Genomic DNA, 20,412 nt, shown 5'->3' on the forward strand with positions numbered 1-20,412 from the left:
TCTTTTACTTCTTCAATTAGGTGCATAAAAAGGATAAAAAGTACAAATGTATGGTGTGTAAGAAGATCTTCATGTTAGCGGCCAGTGTTGGAATAAGACATGGATCTCGGCGCTATGGTGTTTGTGTAGACTGTGCAGATAAATCACAACCAGGAGGACAAGAAGGTGTAGATCAGGGACAGGATACAGATTTCCCTCGGGATGAAGAATATGAGGGGAATGGTGGAGGAGAAGCTGATGAAGAGCTGGTTGATGATGGAGAAGATCAGAATGATGCATCTCGATGGGATGAATCAGGAGATGTTTGTATGTCTCTTGATGACTAACTGACCTACTATACTCCTCAAGGATGCTGCATTTGGACATAATATGAATCAACAATTTGGATTGTTGAACTTGAAGGCTTGCAAAATATGGTACATGCTGGATGGTAGTTACATTGCTGTGAAAACTGTAGGGTCAAAGCCTTATAGCAAAAAAAAAAGAATTTTTTTTTATATTTGCACAGGACTGTACAGCAAACAACCTTGTGGTTGAATTACATGGAGTTCACACATCTTCAGTCAGTTATCAAAGTAAAAATATTTTTTATTTATAGGATATACAGTAAGTATTTGGATCCTCTGAAAATATAATACCTGTTCTTAAAAAGCTTACATTCATGTGCCACTTTAACATGAATGAAGAAAATTCGTTTATTAAGAGTACAGTGACAGCTGACCTAATTACTCTGTCCATCAAACCACTCAGGCTAGTTTGTACTAGTAGAGTTTTGTTTCTATTTTTATTTTTATTAATTTTATTTTTTTTAATACAGATTTTCAGTGAGGGGCCTTTTTAACCCCATTGGTTCTACTTTTCTGTATTTTTCACTTTATTTTGCTTCATAACTTAAACCAAGTCTCTTCTAGTCTTAGGTATTATTTCTCAATTTTGTGCTGATGGGCATGTTTATAAGAACTGGAGAGGTAATTTATTGGAATGAACTAACTGACTTCCTCCATTCCCCCTTTCCTTTCTGACATGAATTTTACTACTTTATAAATGAAGAATGATGTTGCAAAGTACCGTGGTGAGGTTGACAAATACCACTAAAATGATTATGATTTAAAAGTAACTTTCTCCTGCTGCTCTAATCTGATAAATGGTTACTATATGACGTTTTCTGACAAGGCATTTGGTTTTGGGTATCTGTTACTTTGGCACTACTCTTGTTTGCTTCTTTTTATTTTTGCCAGTGTACTATACCTCAGTCCTATTTGAAAAGACAGAAGTCTAATTGAAAGAAAAGTCATAGAAATAATAAGTAAAATGATTTGTTTTATAATTTATCCTCCATGTCCAGTTTGGTTAGCTTGTTATGCAATATAAGTGAAATATCAGGTTTTTACTCCTGTGCCCTTTTATCATTAAAATTAACACAAAAAGCGCATTCTCTTTTGTTTCATACTTACGGGGTATTCAGGGTTTGAAATTATGATAGATAATTTATTTTTCAATTCCTTGAAATCACTACATCTTGATATATAGTCTTTTTAGTAGTCACCATGATTCAACAATCTGCAAAAGTCTTACAAATAAAATATTGCGAGGCTTACAATTTATTATTCTGTTCACTAAATTCTTCAGGATACAAGGGATGATGTATTAAGTTGAAATTGCCAGATTTATTTAGTCTGACAGATGAATTAACTGACTCACAGCAGCATTTCACATAATTGATATTAATATGCACAATGTTTATCAGGAACATACTGTATATTATATAAGATTGAGGGATATCATATTTTCAGCTTTCTTTTAAATAGAAATTGAGTATATTTTCCTATTTTATATCAGGTAACTAAATTATGCTAGTCATGTGGAAAAAATTGCAAAGTACACTTTGACAGACATAATCCTTTTGGTGCTCCATCTGATCAAAGTTGAAAAGACTGGGTTTTTTAAGAGACAGGCTTTCTTACTGTCTCTGATTTCAGTAGAAAGATGGTTTAACATTAGACATTGATGCTTCTGCTTGGATATATCAAAGATAGGGTACAGTTACATGGTGAGATGCATCATTTGTCACCTAAACTTTATCATACTTTCTATAAAACTGAAAAACTGACATGAACAGTTTTGGTTTGGTTTTTGTTTAAGACTGAAGAGTACATCTTTTTCTCAGTGTTCTAGACAAATGAGTAAAATGTAATTCTGGTGGGGTCCAAAGTAGACATTAGTTGGGCAAAGATACTATGAATGGAAAAGTATTTTAAACGTAAAATGTTCTGCTTTGTGAATATGTAAGTATAGTATAAAGATTTCTTTCATCCCATTTATCCCTCTCCTTTAAAATAAACCATAGTTTACAATTGGTAGATCTGTCTATATATAAATATATATTAAAGAGAAAAGATATATATCTGAAAATCACCTAAATCTGCTTTATTAGACTACAGTTCACTTATTGCATAGAAACTGGACTTGGCTTTACATTCTTAATGTACTTTTACTTTTCCTTAAGATATGAACTTACTCTCTTTAAACTGAATTTTCTTTACTACTTAAATTGTTTATGTATATCTGGTAAATTATGACCAAATTTTTGTTAGATTGCATACAGTAAATTGAAAATACACACTTGGTACACTACGGATTGTTGTGCTTTTGTTTTGGTTTTAGTTGGAAACAAGGTTTGATGTAGATGGCTTGTTACTGTTAATTTAAAATATTCTATAATTATTGTCCATTACCTTCTGTGTTGTGTTGTGACAGATTTGGCTATATTTTTAGTCAACTGAAATAATGATACTTTAAGAATTTGTTTTTAGAAAGGTAATCCAAAGGAAAAATGTTTATACTCTTGAATATATTAGCCTCAGCCTATATAAAAATTTCTTCTTTTAAAGTAAACATTTTACCAGAAACAGAATTGACAGATTTTTCTACTTGCTGACTGCCTAACTTATTTTGTTTCGTGATGTTGAAGGGACTGCTTTTTCCCTTCTAGGTCTTTTTTAAAAAAATAGTTTAGTACTAAGGTATACTACTGGATGTTTCTATTTTTTTAAGTATATTCTTTTTCTGACTTACAGTACAGTTTCAGGAAGTTGATAGATTCTAAGAACTCATGATTGGTCTCAGAGAGGTAACAGTGGAATACTCGTAATTTTGTCTGTGGCGCCCTGGCGGAATTATGTGTTACACATTTGCTGAATTTTTCTCTTGTAACTTATATTTTAAATGAAAAATATTTTAGATCTTTTATTTAATGAAGGGGGAGAGTATAAACTGTTTATTTCCTATTCATTTTGTAGTAACAGACCCTCTCATATAAATCAAGATATCATGTATTATTTCTTAGGAGTCTCAGAGGCAGTTACTTCCATACAGCCCCTGCTTTTTCATTGTTATTGACCCTTATTTTTCACATTCACTAGATACTTTGCTAAATTTCAGCATCCTAGCAATTAAGAGCTAAAAAAGAAAAGAAACATTATAAGGGAAAATGGAACAATAATGAATAGCTTTGAAATCTGGGGGGAAAGCATGAGCTGGTTTTTTGGTAGCACCATCCTGCTGAGGAAGGGTGAGATGAAGTTTATTCATGTATGTAAAGCACTTAGAACACTGCCTGGTGCATAATAGTGACATGACACATCTTAGTTGTTTAATAATATATGAGAACCAAGGGGGAAAGGAGAGGAAGAATAGAGAACGGGGAATGAAAAAATTGGGACTTAGAAATTTGTATTAATACATTGTGTTATAAAAGGCCTGATGATGACTAATATCGGGGATAGTGTGATGGAAGAAGGGTCTTAAAAACCATAAAATTTAAAACCAATAAGCTTTATTACATTTTTAGGATATTGTCAGCATAGGATGAAAAAGTTATTTTTCTGAATAATTCCAAAAGCTAGCTTGTTTTTAGTGCCTGCACATGCCATTGCGCTTTACCTTATCAAATCCCCTGTAAGTAGGTGCTATTGTCTCCATTTTATAGACAAGGAAAGGCTCCATGAAATTGCCTAATGGAACTAATGTAACAGTCACTACAAGGTAGAGCTGGGTTTTGACCAGGTCTGATTCTGAAGCCCATGCTCTGTTTAGGGGGCTCTGTTGCTCCAACTTTTGTAGGATTTTAGCTCTTTAAAGTGGTCTGTCTATGGAGACATATTTTCCATATAAAACAGCTATGTTAGGAATTTGAGTGTCTGTCTAATCCTTCCTCCCCCAAATGTCCTTAACTAACTACTCTTGCCTCCTAATACAGCAATTGTTACACCACATGACTATAAACAAGATACCCTTCAGTGTAGCACATGCTATTAATTGGCTGTAGCATTTTCATTTTAAAAGGATGATTTTTAACTGAAGAATTAGATATGAACCCGTTTTTGTGCCGTTCAGTCACCCAGATCCTTAAACTTAACTATGGTACATAATATACATGCTTAGAACTAACATATTTTTTCTTAGTCACTTTAGGATTTTAAATGGAAAGGTTTTTTTTCCCTGCTGTATCCCTACTTTCAAGTGAAGTTGAGCCATTCAAGATACTTAGTTTAAAATGTTTTAGGGATAAGCACATTTTAAAAGGTGTTTTGTAGCCCTGAATTTTATGACATTGGGTACTTAAAATTTAGAGTATGCTGCTTATTGAGAACAAAATTGGATTAAGGAGAGGGTTGGTTGAGGCCATTATGAGATGGGAGAATCAGCATTTTAAAAACACTGTAAACAAAAGAACACTTTCTGCCTGCTGTTTGTAAAAGCTCTTTGGGAAGATCTTTTACGAAGACCAATTTTTGATGTAATTTACCTACCTAGTATAAGTGTCCTAAGACATGTATGTAAACTTCCACAATGTTTTTTTGTTTTTTTTTGTTTTTTTGTTTTTTTGGTCTGTGTATTTAGAAAATACACACGAATCTTTATCAAACCTAAAAATATAAACTTGTGAGCACTGAACTGCTTCTGGCTTTGTGAATTTTGTTGACTCTGATATTTAATCCAGATTGCTTTTAACAATAATTTAGACTAACTGGGTATGGGAACTCCTTTGTAAACTTTGACTCATGTATAATTCAGATACCTTTGTATTGTAGAATATTAAGGTTTATCTCTTTTTATGTGAAGTGCATAAAAGGCTCAAACTACCTCCTAGTAGTAATTCTTGGAGAGCTGCTTTAATTAATAGAAAGCAGTCATTTATAATCAGCATATCTTTTGTCTTTCATCTGTATTACTTTTGGAATTCTCTACAGATTGTAGAAAACATTGAAATATTTTCCCTGAAAGTACATACTTTTGGAAATGGGTTGAAAAGCAAAGGTAAACTACTTCACCTATATTTATTGCGTATATAGCAGATTAATGGGTTAACAACTTTCAAGTCTTTGAAACTTTAATAATACAGAAAAGAACATTTTTTTGTGGTGATGGTGTTAAAGTAATAGAACAAAGGACTGGATACCCAGACTTTTAATTATTAAATGAGAGTTTTTATTTAGTTTGGAAAATGAAGAGGGGATGCCCATATGCCCATATTGCATACAATTCCTAGTGTCTTTAAAGTACTAAAAGAACTCTCATGTGGCAGTAGATATATTCTAATGGTTTGTGTAGATAATATTCTCTGTGGTTCCAAGGGGTTAAGATTGGGACAAAAGATGAAGTGGGGATTACTTGAGGGGAAAAAACAACCCCTTCACCCAAAATTTCAATTTCAAAATGAATTTTTTTGGCTGTGATTTTTCTGAACCATTGTAATTATCAACTTTTTGTTTTGCTTAGAACATTGTTAAAAATTATGTATAAATATCTCATGAAGCACATTTTGACACCAAAATGGACATAGCTAAAACTTAGAAAATCATGTTTAGCTTTATGGAAAAAATTGTTACTTGAACTTTTTCCTTTTTCACGAAAAATCCAGACCGATGTTTGGAAGATGGTGTAGGAAATTCAATGATTGGATCTGTAATTAGATAAGAAAATTAAAGCTCTTTTGAATTTTAATAACTGAACTAAAGGAAATTTAAAAATGGAATACAGGAAAGTTAAAGTGAATAAAAAATAGGTTCTATAGTTGCATGGTGCCTTACATGCTATTAATACTACCTTTTGAATCCCCACCCCGCCCCCCACCAACAGTCAGTTTGGCAATAAAGTACTACTCTTCCAAGAATAATTAGGTATGTTTTAGTCTTAGTGAAAGATACCCAAAAGACAGTCCTCTTGAAACATATCCCCAACAGTTGTTGAGAAGACAGTATATAAAATGGTCTCATTAGTTATTAAAAAAAAATTCTTAGAAGTAAAGACACTTGATAAAGATTTAAGAGTTAACCAATACAGAATCGATTCCCAGGGAGGTCACTACAATGACTTTACAGTCAGTTTTAGATCAGGGCTCCTCAACTTTCAGTATCTTACCTGTAACAAATTCATTCAATAAATATTTAACATTTGGGAAAACTTTTGAAATTAAAGATTGCAAATTATATTCAAATAACAGTCCTGGCACATAGAGCTCAAAATTATTTCCTAAGTGAATGATTAAAGACATAAACATTTTTAAGGCTTTTGCCTGCTAGTATCTCATGGCATACAGCTTTCAAGTCAGTTTTCTTTAGTTTGTGTTGTGCCGTGTGTAGGATACATGAGGTCACACTGGGTCCTAGGGACGCTTCAGTACCACCATAGGTGTCTATAAGCAAAGACATAATCAAACCCAACCTTTGGCAAATACTACCATAGAGATCTCGATACAAATAGTGATTTTTTTTTTTTTTTAAGCTACACCATCTCCATAACCTAAGTGACAAGACTAGACACTTGCTGCAAAATTTTAATAACTGGCATAGCTGCCACTAAATATCTTAATAGTGTATATAAGGAAGATGTGAAGAAACTAGAAAGAAAACCCTATTAGAGTTTATTCCTTCATGTAATGTAGGCTGCAACAGTGGTATAGATGAAGATGTGTGGACCTGATGTTTTATTTACTGATAGAATTTTTTGTATTTGTGAAGAGGCATGTTGGGTGTTAGCATTTGTATTTTACAGTGGGAAAGACAAATGTGTTTATCTGTCCCTTATTCTTAGTCATCTACTTGAATTTTGGTAGCTCCTGGATTTCTAAACAGAGATGGTAGTATTTACATAGAGACATAAGTGATTCCCCAAAGCAGGTTTTACCATACTAAATTTTCAAATAATTGCCACTTAAATCATTAATTAGCTCATTCCAAAGAATGGCAATTATGGGAATTGGATCAGCCTCCAAGAGTTCTAACCCAAGGGCTTGGACATCTATGACAAATAAAGTGTGAAGAACTTAATATAAGAATTACTTTGTGTGTGAGTTGCTCAGTCATGTCTGACTGTGACCCTATGGACTGTAGCCTGCCATGCTCCTCCATCCTTGGGATTTTCCAGGCAAGAATACTGGAGTGGATTGCCATTTCCTTTTCCTGGGGATCTTCCCAACCCAGGGACTGAACCCAGGTCTCCTGCGTTGCAGGCAGACTCTTTACTGTCTGAGCCATCAGGGAAGCCTAAGAATTACTTTAGTTGTAGGTAAACAACTAGAATTTTATATATGTAGGTACAATTTTTCTTCAGTTGGTAGTCTTAAGTTTGCTTCCTTATAAGATTTTATTATTTCATAGGTTTTGGGGCATTTACCTTGGAGTCCTGCCTTAGACTTAAGGCAGTTTTTTTGAGCCATTAATCATCCTAAACTTTTGCTGTGTTCCTCCCTTCTGAAGGTCGCTGACTTTGGGGTACCCTAGTCTGTTTGCTGGCCTTCTTTGTTACTACTAGTGACCTATACCACACTCAAAATGTAAGTTCCCATTTCAGCCAATGGACTCTATTCTTTGGTTATACATGTGTTTAGCAGATATATTGAATACCAGTTTGTGAGAAAATGATTACCCATGATGGATAATGGGGTCACACTGCATTCACTATTTTACTCTCAACTATTTGGGATGAGAAAAGATGCAAAGACAATCAGGGAGCTTTATCAAAGAGGCCTTTAATTTCAGTGATTTTTAAAAGGAGTGATTTAGTGGAAGGGTCGAATGGCTGAAAATATAAAATGGTGCAGATTAAGTTAGTAATGCATACACAGCACTTTGCCTTCTTCCTCTTCAATGTAATAAAAAGGAGATACTTTAACCTTGAAAATTTACTGCTTTCTACATGCCTCCCAGTTCTCTGTCAGCTATACCGGACAAGTCTGTAGTATTAGACAGGCTCTTCTTTTTTTCAGAAGACCTGACTGTACTCAGGGAAACAGACACCTTAGTGTAGAGTCTCTGTACTGTTAGGGGGAACTAGATGATGAAATGACTCTACCTAGAGCCTTCTTATCCAATAAAAGTTGTTCACTCAATTGCAGGAACTTGGGCTGATGTTCATTCCACATTTTTTGAATAGGGAAAGAACATCACCTTTCCTCAAAGGGTGAAATCACAAGCTTCTGTATTCCTCCATGCCCCCACCCCAAGTTATTCTTAAATAGCTTAAGATTTCTACTTAGTTTTGATGTACTTTTCTAAACAGGGCATATTTAAATGAAGTCGGTCAGTTGTGTCTGACTCTCTGCAACCCTGTGGACTGTAGCCTACCAGGCTCCTCTGTCCATGGGATTTTCCAGGCAAGAGTACTGGAGTGGGTTGCCATTTCCTTCTCCAGTGGATCTTCCCAACCCAGGGATTGAATCTGGGTCTCCCGCATTATAGGCAGATGCTTTACCATCTGAGCCACCAGGAAAGTCTGGCATATTTATGCATCACTAAAATTAATCTCACCTCATTCAAAATTCCAATCATCTAATTCATATTCCATGTCTGTGTGTTGTATATTTTACAGTTTGCTTTTCAGTCAGGATTCTGATAATCTTTACTAGGAGTCAGCAAATCTTTTCTGTATAGGGCCAAACAGTAAATCCATCAGTATATATACTGAGGAAGGATGTGCCTTCTTAACATCAATGAATTATTTCCTTTCTAGGATTACAAACGGAGAAGGCAATGGCACCCCACTCCAGTACTCTTGCCTGGAGAATCCCAGGGATGGGGGAGCCTGGTGGGCTTCCGTCTATGGGGTCGCACAGAGTTGGACACAACTGAAGCAACTTACCAGGATTACAAATCTGGGGTAACGGGATGTAACACTTCAATGGCACCATTTTATTGTACAGGTCTTTTTGATGTAAACCTTTAAAAAATTTTTGTTTACTGTGTTTTATTTTCTATTCTTTTGTTTTTGGCTGTATTGGGTCTTGGTTGCTTTGCACAGGCTTTCTGTGGTTGCAGCAAGCAGGGGCTACTCTTCATTGCAGTGCATGGCTTCTTGTGGTGGCTTCTCGTTACAGAGCATGGGGTCTAGGCATGCTAGCTTCATTAGTGGGCACACAGGCTCAGTAGTTGTGGCTCATGGCCCTAGAGCACAGAAGCTTGGTAGTTGGAATCTTCCCAGACCCGGAATCTAATCTGCATTCCCTGCATTGGCAGATGATTCTTACCCACTAGGCCACCAGGGAAGTCACAATGTGGACCATTTTTAAAGTCTTAATTAAATTTGTTAAAATATTGCTTATGTTTTCACATTTTTGTTTTCTTTGGCCACTAGGCATGTGGGATCTCAACTACTCAACTAAGCACTGAACCCACCCTCCTTGCATGATAAGACTGAGTCTTAACCGCTGGACTGCCAGTAAAGTCCTCCTATGGCACAGTTTTAGATACCATCTTGGCTGTGATGAAACAAAGATTTTAACAGGAAATCAGATAAATATATCCCAGTATACAGAGTGTCCCCTCTCATTCCCTAGTTGCTAAATGAGAGAAAAGCGAAAGTCACTCAGTTGTGTCCAACTATTTGCGACCCAATGGACAGTACAGTCCAGGCCAGAATACTGGAGTAGGTAGCCATTCCCTTCGCCAGGGGATCTTCCCAACCCAGGGATTGAACCCAGGTCTCCCACATTGCAGGCGGATTCATTACCAGCTGAGCCACCAGGGAAGCCCAAATAAGAGAGAATATGTCAAATTCAGAAATATATTCAGAGCTTTAAGAAGAGGAGATTTTAACTTGCTGATAAAAGTATGTATACTTCTAAATTAGACTTTTATTGCCACTTAATCCTATCTTTACCCTATGTTATAAGATTCTTTTATATATATATATATATATATATATATATATATATATATATATATATATGGCATTGAGTGCAATGGCACCCCACTCCAGTACTCTTGCTTGGAAAATCCCATGGACGGAGGAGCCTGTTAGGCTACAATCCATGGAGTTGCTAAGAGTCGGACACGAGTGAGTGACTTCACTTTCACTTTTCACTTGCATGCATTGGAGAAGGAAATGGCAGCCCACTCCAGTGTTCTTGCCTGGAGAATCCCAGGGACGGGGGAGCCTGGTGGGCTGCCGTCTATGGGGTCGCACAGAGTCGGACACGACTGAAGCGACTTAGCATAGCAGCATGGCATTGAGTTTCTATAGCCTTTAGAATGTAAGCTAGGAGTCTACACTTAAAAAAGGTGTACTTAAGTCAGTTAGACTTGTGAGTCATCCTGGACACAGTTTGAAAATACTAAGCTTGTGAGTAACTGAGCCAAGATATGTGACCTGAAAAACATTCTATCAAGCTAAAGAAAATTTCCCAAACTAAGACTCTCATACTGAACCAGAAGCCTGTGTCATTGTTTCAAACACATTTAATTCCCCATTACGAGCTCCACTGAGGACACTTCTCTTTGTGTTGCTCGGCCTCTTGTAGTAGACTCAAGTACATGGCAAATGAACAAATAACTGAGCACAATTATTAGTCACAATCTCTCTTCAAACACATTTTCAGCATCGGTCTAAAATAGTTCCAAGAGTCTTTCCTCAAGGTTAAAATTAATCACAACAGATGGTCCGATTTTAAGAGATTTGGAAAAAGTTCTGTTGCTCTGTTAATGTGGTACTGTCCCATCAAGTATGTCAGATATATCTAGAAAGGACACAGTGATGGAACTCTCAGAAGAACACTTGAGATGACAGCAGGGTTCTTATCTGGGCATCCCATTCACTCCTCAACCCACTGCACCTTAGAATGCTAATTCAGTATTTAAAACTACTTTCTTAAAGGCCACTAATGAAGTTGCCAGAGCCCCACCTCAGCATCATTTCACACTGTTAGTGACTAATTTCCTTCACACACCTGTCCTCTTACTTGACCCTGTATGCATCAATATTCTTTTCTTTGCAGGGCACTCTATCAGTGTTCTTTCCCATGGGGGGCGGTGTGTGTGTGTGTGTGTGTGCTCAATTGCTCAAGCGTGTTCAACTCTTTGCAAAAGCCCCATGGACTGGAGCCTGCCACGCTTCTCTGCCCATGGTGTTGTTAATTACAAATGATCACAGTGATTTAAACCTTGGTTGACCTCTGTCCAGAGTTTACAGGTATTTGTTGAAATGACACTGTGCATTGTTTGATCCACAAAAGATTTTCAATCACATTCTAATTTGGATCGCTGTTCTTCAGTTTCTCGTGAATGACCGCAAGGGTCTTTAGATTGACATTTTGGTGTATGGAGTCTCATCATGATCATAGCAAAGTTAATTTTAGAAAAATTACAGCCTTGATTTTTTTGAAGCTATTCAATGTATGCTAGCCATGTAAACACAATTTGATGAGGTGATGTCTAGCTGACTTGATCATGTCATATCAATATGTATGTATCTCTGTTAACTATGCAGACTAATAAAACCTTCAAACTGAAGGCACCTGAGAAAAACATACACATTTGTTATTCAGTCTCGGCTTGAACTGATGCCATCAATGTTCATCTCCAGCTCATAGAGCATCTGTGTTAGGTTGAGATCCTTCTGTTCTCTAAACTGAGTTGAGTTGAAATTTGCTTATTCCCTCTCCCAATACCACATGAAATCCACATAATGCCTCATGTAACTGTGGAAACTGAAAAGCAAGGTACATTATATTTTAGTACTACTTAGGGCCTTAAATTTTTTCTCCTAGAAAACAGTATGTTTTCTGTCCTGTAAGTATAAAGTCAAAAATCCATACTGTTCATTCTTTTCCAGTTTAATGTTTCATTCTTCATTTTTAGAGCTAAGAATCAAATATTTAGTATGAAAAACTGATGCCCAAAAAAAGACTTTAAAGTGCCCAGAAATATTTCTTGTAAAGTAGAATATTAATTTGCTGGCACCGGTATATAACACTTAAGATTAAACTTGCTTCTCCAAGATAAGACTAAGTTTGCAGCTTGATATAAAAATTTAAATGTTACTTAATCCTAGCTTTCAAGAATTCATAATTAATTGATTTCTTAATGCAGTACAATTTTATTGTATAAATTTAATGATTGAACTCCCTTTAGAAAATGTATTACAAGGGAGATGAGTTATTTTTTTCCTTTAATTGCATTTCAGATCATATTCTAAAAGCAGTGAGAAATATTTTTATTAAATTCTTATAAAACTTCATGCCCAAGCTATCCCTCTCCCTAGCAGCAGGATAGATTTACAATTATGGCTAATTTGTAATTTTTATACTTAGTTTGAAAAAGATTACAAGTACAGTCCTGGTGCATTTTTGTCACCAAGATGAAGACTGGGAATATTGTCTTTATTAGGTAGCCAGTTTAAGTCCCAAAATTATTGAATGCTCATTGGCATATTTCTTCTCAGTGTTTGAACTCTAAAAATACATGAGTGGAAATATCCATAAAAATAGTTACCCAGAATGCATTTTGTAAGGTTTACTGCATGCTGTTTGAAAGTTACCAATGTATCTTTGTTTCAGCACAAAATGCAGAAATATGAGCTGAGGATCTGAGGACATTTTGCCTGTGTAGGTGATGAATTTCATTGCAATTTTTCATCATTTATGGATATGAGCAAGATAAGGGCATGTTTTCACCTTTTAAGTATTTCTCACTCACTGACATCGTGACAGTTTGTTATAAACTTATGTTTAATGTGAGCAGTTTCTTTATAGTATCGTAGACCTCAGAATGGCAGGGGTTTTTCACTTTTTTTGGAAACTAAGCTTAAATGATGCAGATGTAATTTGCAGGTAAAAATGAATACATTTGCATTGTATAGTATGCCACTGTAAAAGTCCATTTTCTGCATGTGAAGAGACTTGAAAAATCAGATTTGAGAAAGTTTCCAACATACATTGCCATTAATGTCCTGCTTTTTAAATAGAATCTTTTTTAAATATTTTTATTCATTCATTCATTCATTTTTGGCTGTGCTGGGTCTTCACTGCTGCACATGTGCTTTCTCTAGCTTCGGCAAAGAGGAGCTACTCTTGGTTGCACTGTGGTGGCTTCTCGTGGGAGCACAGATTCCGGGGAGTCAGGGCTTCAGTAGTTGCAGCTCCCAGGCTCTAGAGCCACAGGCTCAATAGTTGTGGCACACTGGTTTAGTTGCACTGTGGCATGTGGTGTCTTCCTGGATCTGGGATTGAACCCATGTCTTCTGCATTGGCAGAAGATTCTTTACCACTGAGCCATCAGGATAAGTCATCAACCATCTTATATTTCCACCTTTATTAATATATTAGTATAATTGTTGGAGATGAATAATGTAACTGCAAAGGCAAAATCTGGTATTTTGTATTTTCTTAGAAGGACTGTCGGGCTTCCCTAGTGGCTCAGATGGTAAAGAATCTGCCTGCAATGGGGGAGACCTGGGTTTGATCCCTGGGCTGGGAAGATCCCCCTGGAGGAGGGCATGGCAACCCACTCCAGTATTCTTGCCTGGAGAATCCCCATGGACAGAGGAGCCTGACAGGGTATAGTCCGTGGGGGTCACAAAGAGTCGGACACAACTGAGCGACTTAACACACACCACGCAGAAAGCAAAACTTATGCCGTTAAAAAAAATTGTAAGCACTTGAAATTGTACTATGTAATTGAGCCCCATCATAATTTAAGTACAAAGTATTTTCATTGTAGGATTAATAATTAGAATATGGTATATATTGAAGACCTTTTATAGTTTAGTTTCAGAGTTGAAATCTTTCCAAAGCTTCTGAAAAGTAAAGGTATAACATTTATGTGGCTGTCTTATGGACATTATAGAAGAGACTTTTATATAAGTCTTATGAAGCAAAATGTATTGAAAAGAGTATTCCTTAACAAAAGTTTTCATGATCTGTAGACATGATGTAAAAAGGTTTCAGAATAAACTATAGGATTTCATAGGAACTTCACTTGTTTGAGCAGGTAAATTTGGAAACTAAAGAGTGTTTTCCTTTAATGAATCCAGTCTACTTGGTATATTAGATAATTATTATCATTCAGTTCATGTCTGTTTCTTTAGTTCTATTAGAGACCCTTTGTTCTTTCTTTGGTAAACAGTGATCTAAATTATCATATATGCTGCTGTATTCTACAGTGATTAGTTAGCATAAGCTATTCAAATACACCAAGGCATTTCTATTTTAAAATCCATCCTTGAAAAGAAAATAACACTTTATAAGATAATTGCTAGTAACAGTATTCATTTTCTATATATCTATTTAACTTATTTACAATGCAAATTTTAAAAGTATTTTGTTTGCACATTTCTTTTCCCTGTTTGCATTTTACTCTACAGTCTCCACTCACTTTTTCCAGTTCCTGCTTTAAGCCCTTGCTTACCTTCATCTGATCTTCGTCTGACTCTTAGGAGTTATTTTTCTCTAGCTAAATTCTTTTAAGTAAATCTAGCTATGTTTTATATATAAATACAAAACTATTCAAATTCACCGAAAGTGAATTTGAATCCTATTTTTTTTTTTTTGCCAAAATAATCCCAATTTTTAAAATTTTTTATTCTAATGGAAACCATGTAAATTTACTGCTTGATTCTGAGTACTTCACCTCCAGGAACTGTTTCTTAGTGAATTTTTCTCTGCCTTAAATTTGGCTATTTTGCCCTGACTATGACCTTTCTTATTTCAGCCTAACTGGCTAACAAATGCAAAACAAATCTCAAAAGAGGACCATTGTTTTCACTTCTAAATAACCTTCTTCAGGGATTTGCAAGCTATGCTCTGGGATCCTAAGAGTCTTTGAAGATGCCTTCCTGGGAGTGGGGTTAGAGTAGGTGAGACCCTTGGGCCTTCTGCCAAACCTCAGCTTCACTTTATCCTGCTATGTTTTCAGGGCCCAGTAATTTAAAAAAAAACAAAACAAAGAAAAAAACTTTTTTAAACCAGCAACTTAATTTTAAAACATTCATGAATAATTCATATTATTAGTAATTAACGATAGTAACAGTACCTTTTGTTTATAGAGGTTTGTCATGTGCCAGACTCTCCAAGTATTTTCTAACAATCTATTAATCCTTAAAACAACCCTATAAGATTAAGCATTTTTGCTATTCCTATTTTAAAAAGAGGAAACTGAGATTTAAGGGTATCAAATAACTTTCCCAAGGAACCACAGCTACTAAGTGACAGACTCTGACTCAAATCTGGGTGTGCCAGTTAACAGTTTAAGTCAAGAGTGTCAAGAGTGGCAAATACTAGGTAAGTGTGCTCCCACCCTGTGCTCCCACACCTGAGGCAGACAGAGCTAATAGCTGAAAACAGTGTTTCTTACTGATCACCAACACAGCCTTAGAATCCTTCTCCACAAGGTACTATGGGCAGTCACTCCTAACCCATTGGTGTTGGCCTTCAAGAGGAGACCCATCTTCTTACCCTACTTTAAGGTATTGGTTATAGAAAAACACCAAATTACCTTTGATCCTAGATGAAACTATTTGATGAACAAAAATCTGTAATGGTACCATCCTCATTCTTGCTAACTTCTAATAGAGGCTGTTTGTATTTGTATCTTGTATAAATTCCTAAGTTAGTTATAAACACTATATAACCCTCAAAATCAGGATAGTTAAGGTTTTTTTAAGCTCCTCTTTGCCTGCCTATGGGAACAAAGACCTAAAGCAATTTATATTCTTAACCTAATATTTTAGATGTGAGATGGAGGTGGTGAGGGAGAGGGTGGAGAACTTAGGATTGAGTTAAGTCTGTCAGTTTCCATATTGTAGAATGGAGAATTCAGTGGTTTGAGTAACTTTCACTATTTCCACTACCAGCATGCCCTGCCCAGGAATGGCAGAGCCACAGGATTGGGTGAATGCCCAAACATTTATAAAAGGAACACCCACGCCCAACCCCCAGCTGATTTTTCAGTTGTTCTTGCCAGGAGGTAACCAGTAGTTCCTGTGCTATGCCCATTCTTACCAGAGAAAGCTAGGTGCAATCTAACTTTTTCCTTTTAGGTCCAAGACTTTTAAAATGACTCATAGTAGTTTCTGCTCAAGACACGTTGAAAGAGATCCAAGACTATATTTAGGAACTTGCTATGAAATTACCTGTCAGTTGCAACCAATTTTTCCAATACAGTATATATATATAGTCAGTAGCAAGTAATTTATAATTTTCAATACACAAAAATAACTTGTCACTTTTTGTTGTTAACTGGTATCAAAATCCAGATTTCCTTAAATGGATGGACATCCCTTCAGTGAAATTATATAACATTTGTTTAGCATACACATTAGTGTACTGGAATGACCTTCATGTGACCCATTATCATGGAACCCATTAACTCCTTGTTCATAAGAATGTTTGAATATGTCTTAAAAATGTTCTCTATTTGAATAAAGTTTCTTCCTAAAAGCTATTTTTGATGCATCTCTATTTGTAAAATTATAAATTGCTAGGCAGTGATAAAGAGTAAATCACAGTGACCGGTTTTGATTTGACACTTGGATGAAGTGAAAGTGTTAGTCACTCAGTTGAGTCCAGCTCTTTGCTACCCCATGGACTGTAGCCCACCAGGTCCCCTGTCCATGGAACTTTCCAAGCAAGAATACTGGAGTGGATTGACATTTCCTCCTCCAGAGGATCTTTCCAACCCAGAAATCGAACCAGGGTCTCCTGCATTGCAAGCAGACTTATGTCTGAGTCACCAGGGAAGCCCTATGGCTACTAACTAGGACGTTATCTGGAGTTTAAAAAACCAACCTCCTGCTGATGAGGATGTTAGTGTATGGTGAGCTCCATGTACCTCTTTTCTCCTGGCTTTTACTTTTGTTAAAGGAGAGAATAAAGCAGTCAATTGTAAGACAGTAAAGTGTCTGCCCACAATGCGGGAGACCAAGTTCGATCCCTGGGTTGGGAAGATCCCCAACCCAGGAGAAGGAGAAGGGAAGATCCCCTTCTCAGGAGAAGGAAGTGACAACCCACTCCAGTACTCTTGCCTAGAAAATTCCATGGATGGAGGAGCCTGGTGGGCTACAGTCCATGGGGTCGCAAAGAGTCGGACATAACTGAGCGAATTCACTTCACTTTATTCCTAGGTGACCAGGACTTGCTTAAAAAAAAAAAAAAAAAAAGACAACCAAAGCCATTGATTGAATTATGCGAAAGAGTTTTACTTAGGATTAGTAGCCCACATGAAGTGGAGACAGGAAACCTGACCTAAGAATTGTGTGATGCTAAGATTAAGATTACCAGAAAGGAACATTATAATTAAGACTAGAGATGATACCAGGGTTATATTAAATGGTGATTAGAAGCAGTTAAGGTTTGGTGAGAAAGGTTTAGTTACGTGTATTTCTTTGAAAAACTTCCCCTTCATATTTCTAAGTCATTGTGTATTAAAACATCTAAGCCTAAACATTAAAAGTTTAAAATTTTTTTTAAAGTGAACAAACATGCCACTGCAGTTACCTGATGCTACGACATACTAACTGTATGAAAAATATTCTACAGAGATTAAAAATCCTTTTGAATGTTAATTTACAAACATGTATCAGTGGCAAGTACCATGAGCTATAAACTGACGAGGCAAGAATAATGGATTGGGTTGCCATTTCCTTCTCCAGGTTTTCAGTGATATATGCTGATAAATAACCATATCAGTAATTTACAAATGGTGTTTTGGTGGTTCTGTGTTTATACCTACAGGTGGCAAAATATATAGACTATCACCCTTTTCTAATCTTTATCAATCCATTAATCTATTGATCTATTTCTATATATTTAAATGTGTGGTCATATTATGTGTTCTGTTTTACAATCTGCCCTTTTTTTATTTAACAATATAGTGACTCAGTGGTAAAGAATCCACCTGCCAATCCAGGAGACAGACCCAGGTTTGAACCCTCGGTCGGGAAGATCTCCTAGAGAAGGAAATGGCAACCCTCTCCAATATTCTTGCCTGGAGAATCCTATGGACAGAAGAGCCTTGTGAGCAACAGTCCATGGGGTTGCAAAAGAGTCAGACACAACTTTGTGACTAAACAACAACAATAAACATCTTTTTATGTTAATAAACATGTGGGTCTACATCATTTTAACAACCGAATTGTTTTTGATTGTGTGCTTAAAAAAACCTCCACTTCAAAAATATTAAACTATCCATCTACATTGCTTTCTGGTTAAGCCTATCTCAAGCGCAGTAGTCGCAAACTTTTTCTATAAAGGGTCATAAATATTTTTGGTTTTGTGAGCCATACAGAAGGTCTCTACCACAACTACTCAACTCTGTCACAGTAGTGGGAAAGAACACGTTGACAATACTTAAAACTAATGAGTATAGCTATGTTCCACTGAAATTTTATTTATGCACGCTGCAATCTGATTTCACATAATTCACATAATTTTTATATGTCCCCTCCCCCAAATAGTTTTCAACCATTTAGAAATGTAAAACCATTCTGCCTCTTGGTTTGCCAGTTCTACAGAAGCAGGCGGCACATCAGCTTTGGGCTACAGGTGCTTTCCTTCCCAGGTTTCGTCTCCTGCCATGAAGTATATCAGTGTCACACCAAGATTTCTTTCAGTTAGATACTAGCCTTCTTTGAAAGTGTTCTCTTGATGGTACTGAGAATCCCTAAGGAATAAAACAAAACCACCATACCTCTGACTTAGCTTCCTGTTTCTGTCCAAAGGGCTTCCCTGGTGTCTCAGATGGTCAAGAATCCACCTGTAATGCAGGAGACCTGGGTTTGATCCCTGGGTAGGGAAGATCCCCTGGAGAAGGGAATGGCTATCCACTTCAGTATTCTGGCCTGGAGAATTCCATGGACTGTATAGTCCATGGGGTCGCAAAGAGTTGGATATGACTGCGTGACTTGCACTTCTGTCCAAATTCTAAAATCATAAAATTCTGAGCTAAAGATGAACACCTTCATTTCTATTTTAGAAGAACAACTATTTCACTTTCTCCAGAAACTGTTCACTGAATGTACTAATATATTTTATAAATTCTCTTTCCTTGTAAAAATCTCCCATTGCTTTATAGATTTGCTGAGACAAAATTGACTTGATAGTGAAGATCTTATGTGTGTGTTGTCCTGTGGAAGCCATACTCCATTGTATATGCTTCTATTTTATAATTTGTTTTTTAATTGACTGCCACAAATAAATATTGCCTATTAGTAGTGACCACGTATTTAGAAATGTTTTGTTTGCCATGTACTCTCTCAAGGACCTAATACAAACATTATCTCATTTAATCACCATCAAAACCTTTGTGTAGTAGGTGTTTATCTCATTTCAGATTTAAAAAATATATGTCACTCATTTCTCCAAAGAAGACACACAGATGGCTAAGAGGCACATGAAAAGATACTCAACATTACTAATTATTAGAGAAATGCAAATCAAAATTATAACAAAAAAAAACTATAATGAGATATCACCTCGTACCAGTCAAAATGGCTATCATCAAAAAAATCCTCAATAAATGTTGGAGAGGTGTGGAGAGAAGGGAACCCTCCTACACTATTGGTGGGAATGTATTAATAAATTGGTACAGCTACTATAGAGAACAGTATGGAGAGTCCTTAAAAAACTAAAAACAGAAATACCTGCAATCCCACTCCTGGGCATATATCTGCAAAAAAAACCCAAAAACCCTTGTTTGAAAGGATACATGCACCCCAATGTTCATTGCAGCACTATTTAAAATAGCCAAAACATGGAAGCAACCTAAAGGTCCATTGGCAGAGGAATGGATAAAGATGTGGTGCATATATACAATGGAATATTACTCAGCTATTAAAAAGAATGAAATAAAGCCATTTGCAGCAACATGGATGGACCTAGAAATTGTCATCCTGAATGAAGGAAGTCAGGGAAAGAAATATCCTATGACATAGCTTACATTCTGAAATCTAAAAAAAAAAAATTGATACAAATGAACTTATTTGCAAAACAGAAACTGACTGGAAGACTCAAAGAAAGAACTCATGGTTACTATAGGGGAAGGAAGGGGAGGAGGGATAGTTAGGATTTGGGATGAACATGTACACATTGCTATATTTAAAATGGATAACCAGCAAGGGGAACTCTGCTCAATGTGATATGGC

At 36.2% G+C, this 20,412-nt stretch overlaps 1 protein-coding gene across 1 annotated transcript in view; it reads left to right on the forward strand.

Annotated features, from left to right (window-relative positions):
* ZBTB10 (zinc finger and BTB domain containing 10) overlaps nt 1–4,956 on the forward strand; it is a 32,679-nt gene extending 27,723 nt beyond the window's left edge. Inside the window, exon 6 of the mRNA XM_055546344.1 lies at nt 21–4,956. Coding sequence (XP_055402319.1) covers nt 21–326 — 306 coding nt within the window. The 3' untranslated portion in view covers nt 327–4,956. The remainder of the gene's footprint in view (nt 1–20) is intronic.
* The last annotated feature ends 15,456 nt before the right edge of the window (nt 4,957–20,412 follow it).

Source organism: Bubalus kerabau, chromosome 14 (genome assembly GCF_029407905.1).
Source record: "Bubalus kerabau isolate K-KA32 ecotype Philippines breed swamp buffalo chromosome 14, PCC_UOA_SB_1v2, whole genome shotgun sequence".
NCBI classification, from domain to species: Eukaryota; Metazoa; Chordata; class Mammalia; order Artiodactyla; family Bovidae; genus Bubalus; species Bubalus kerabau.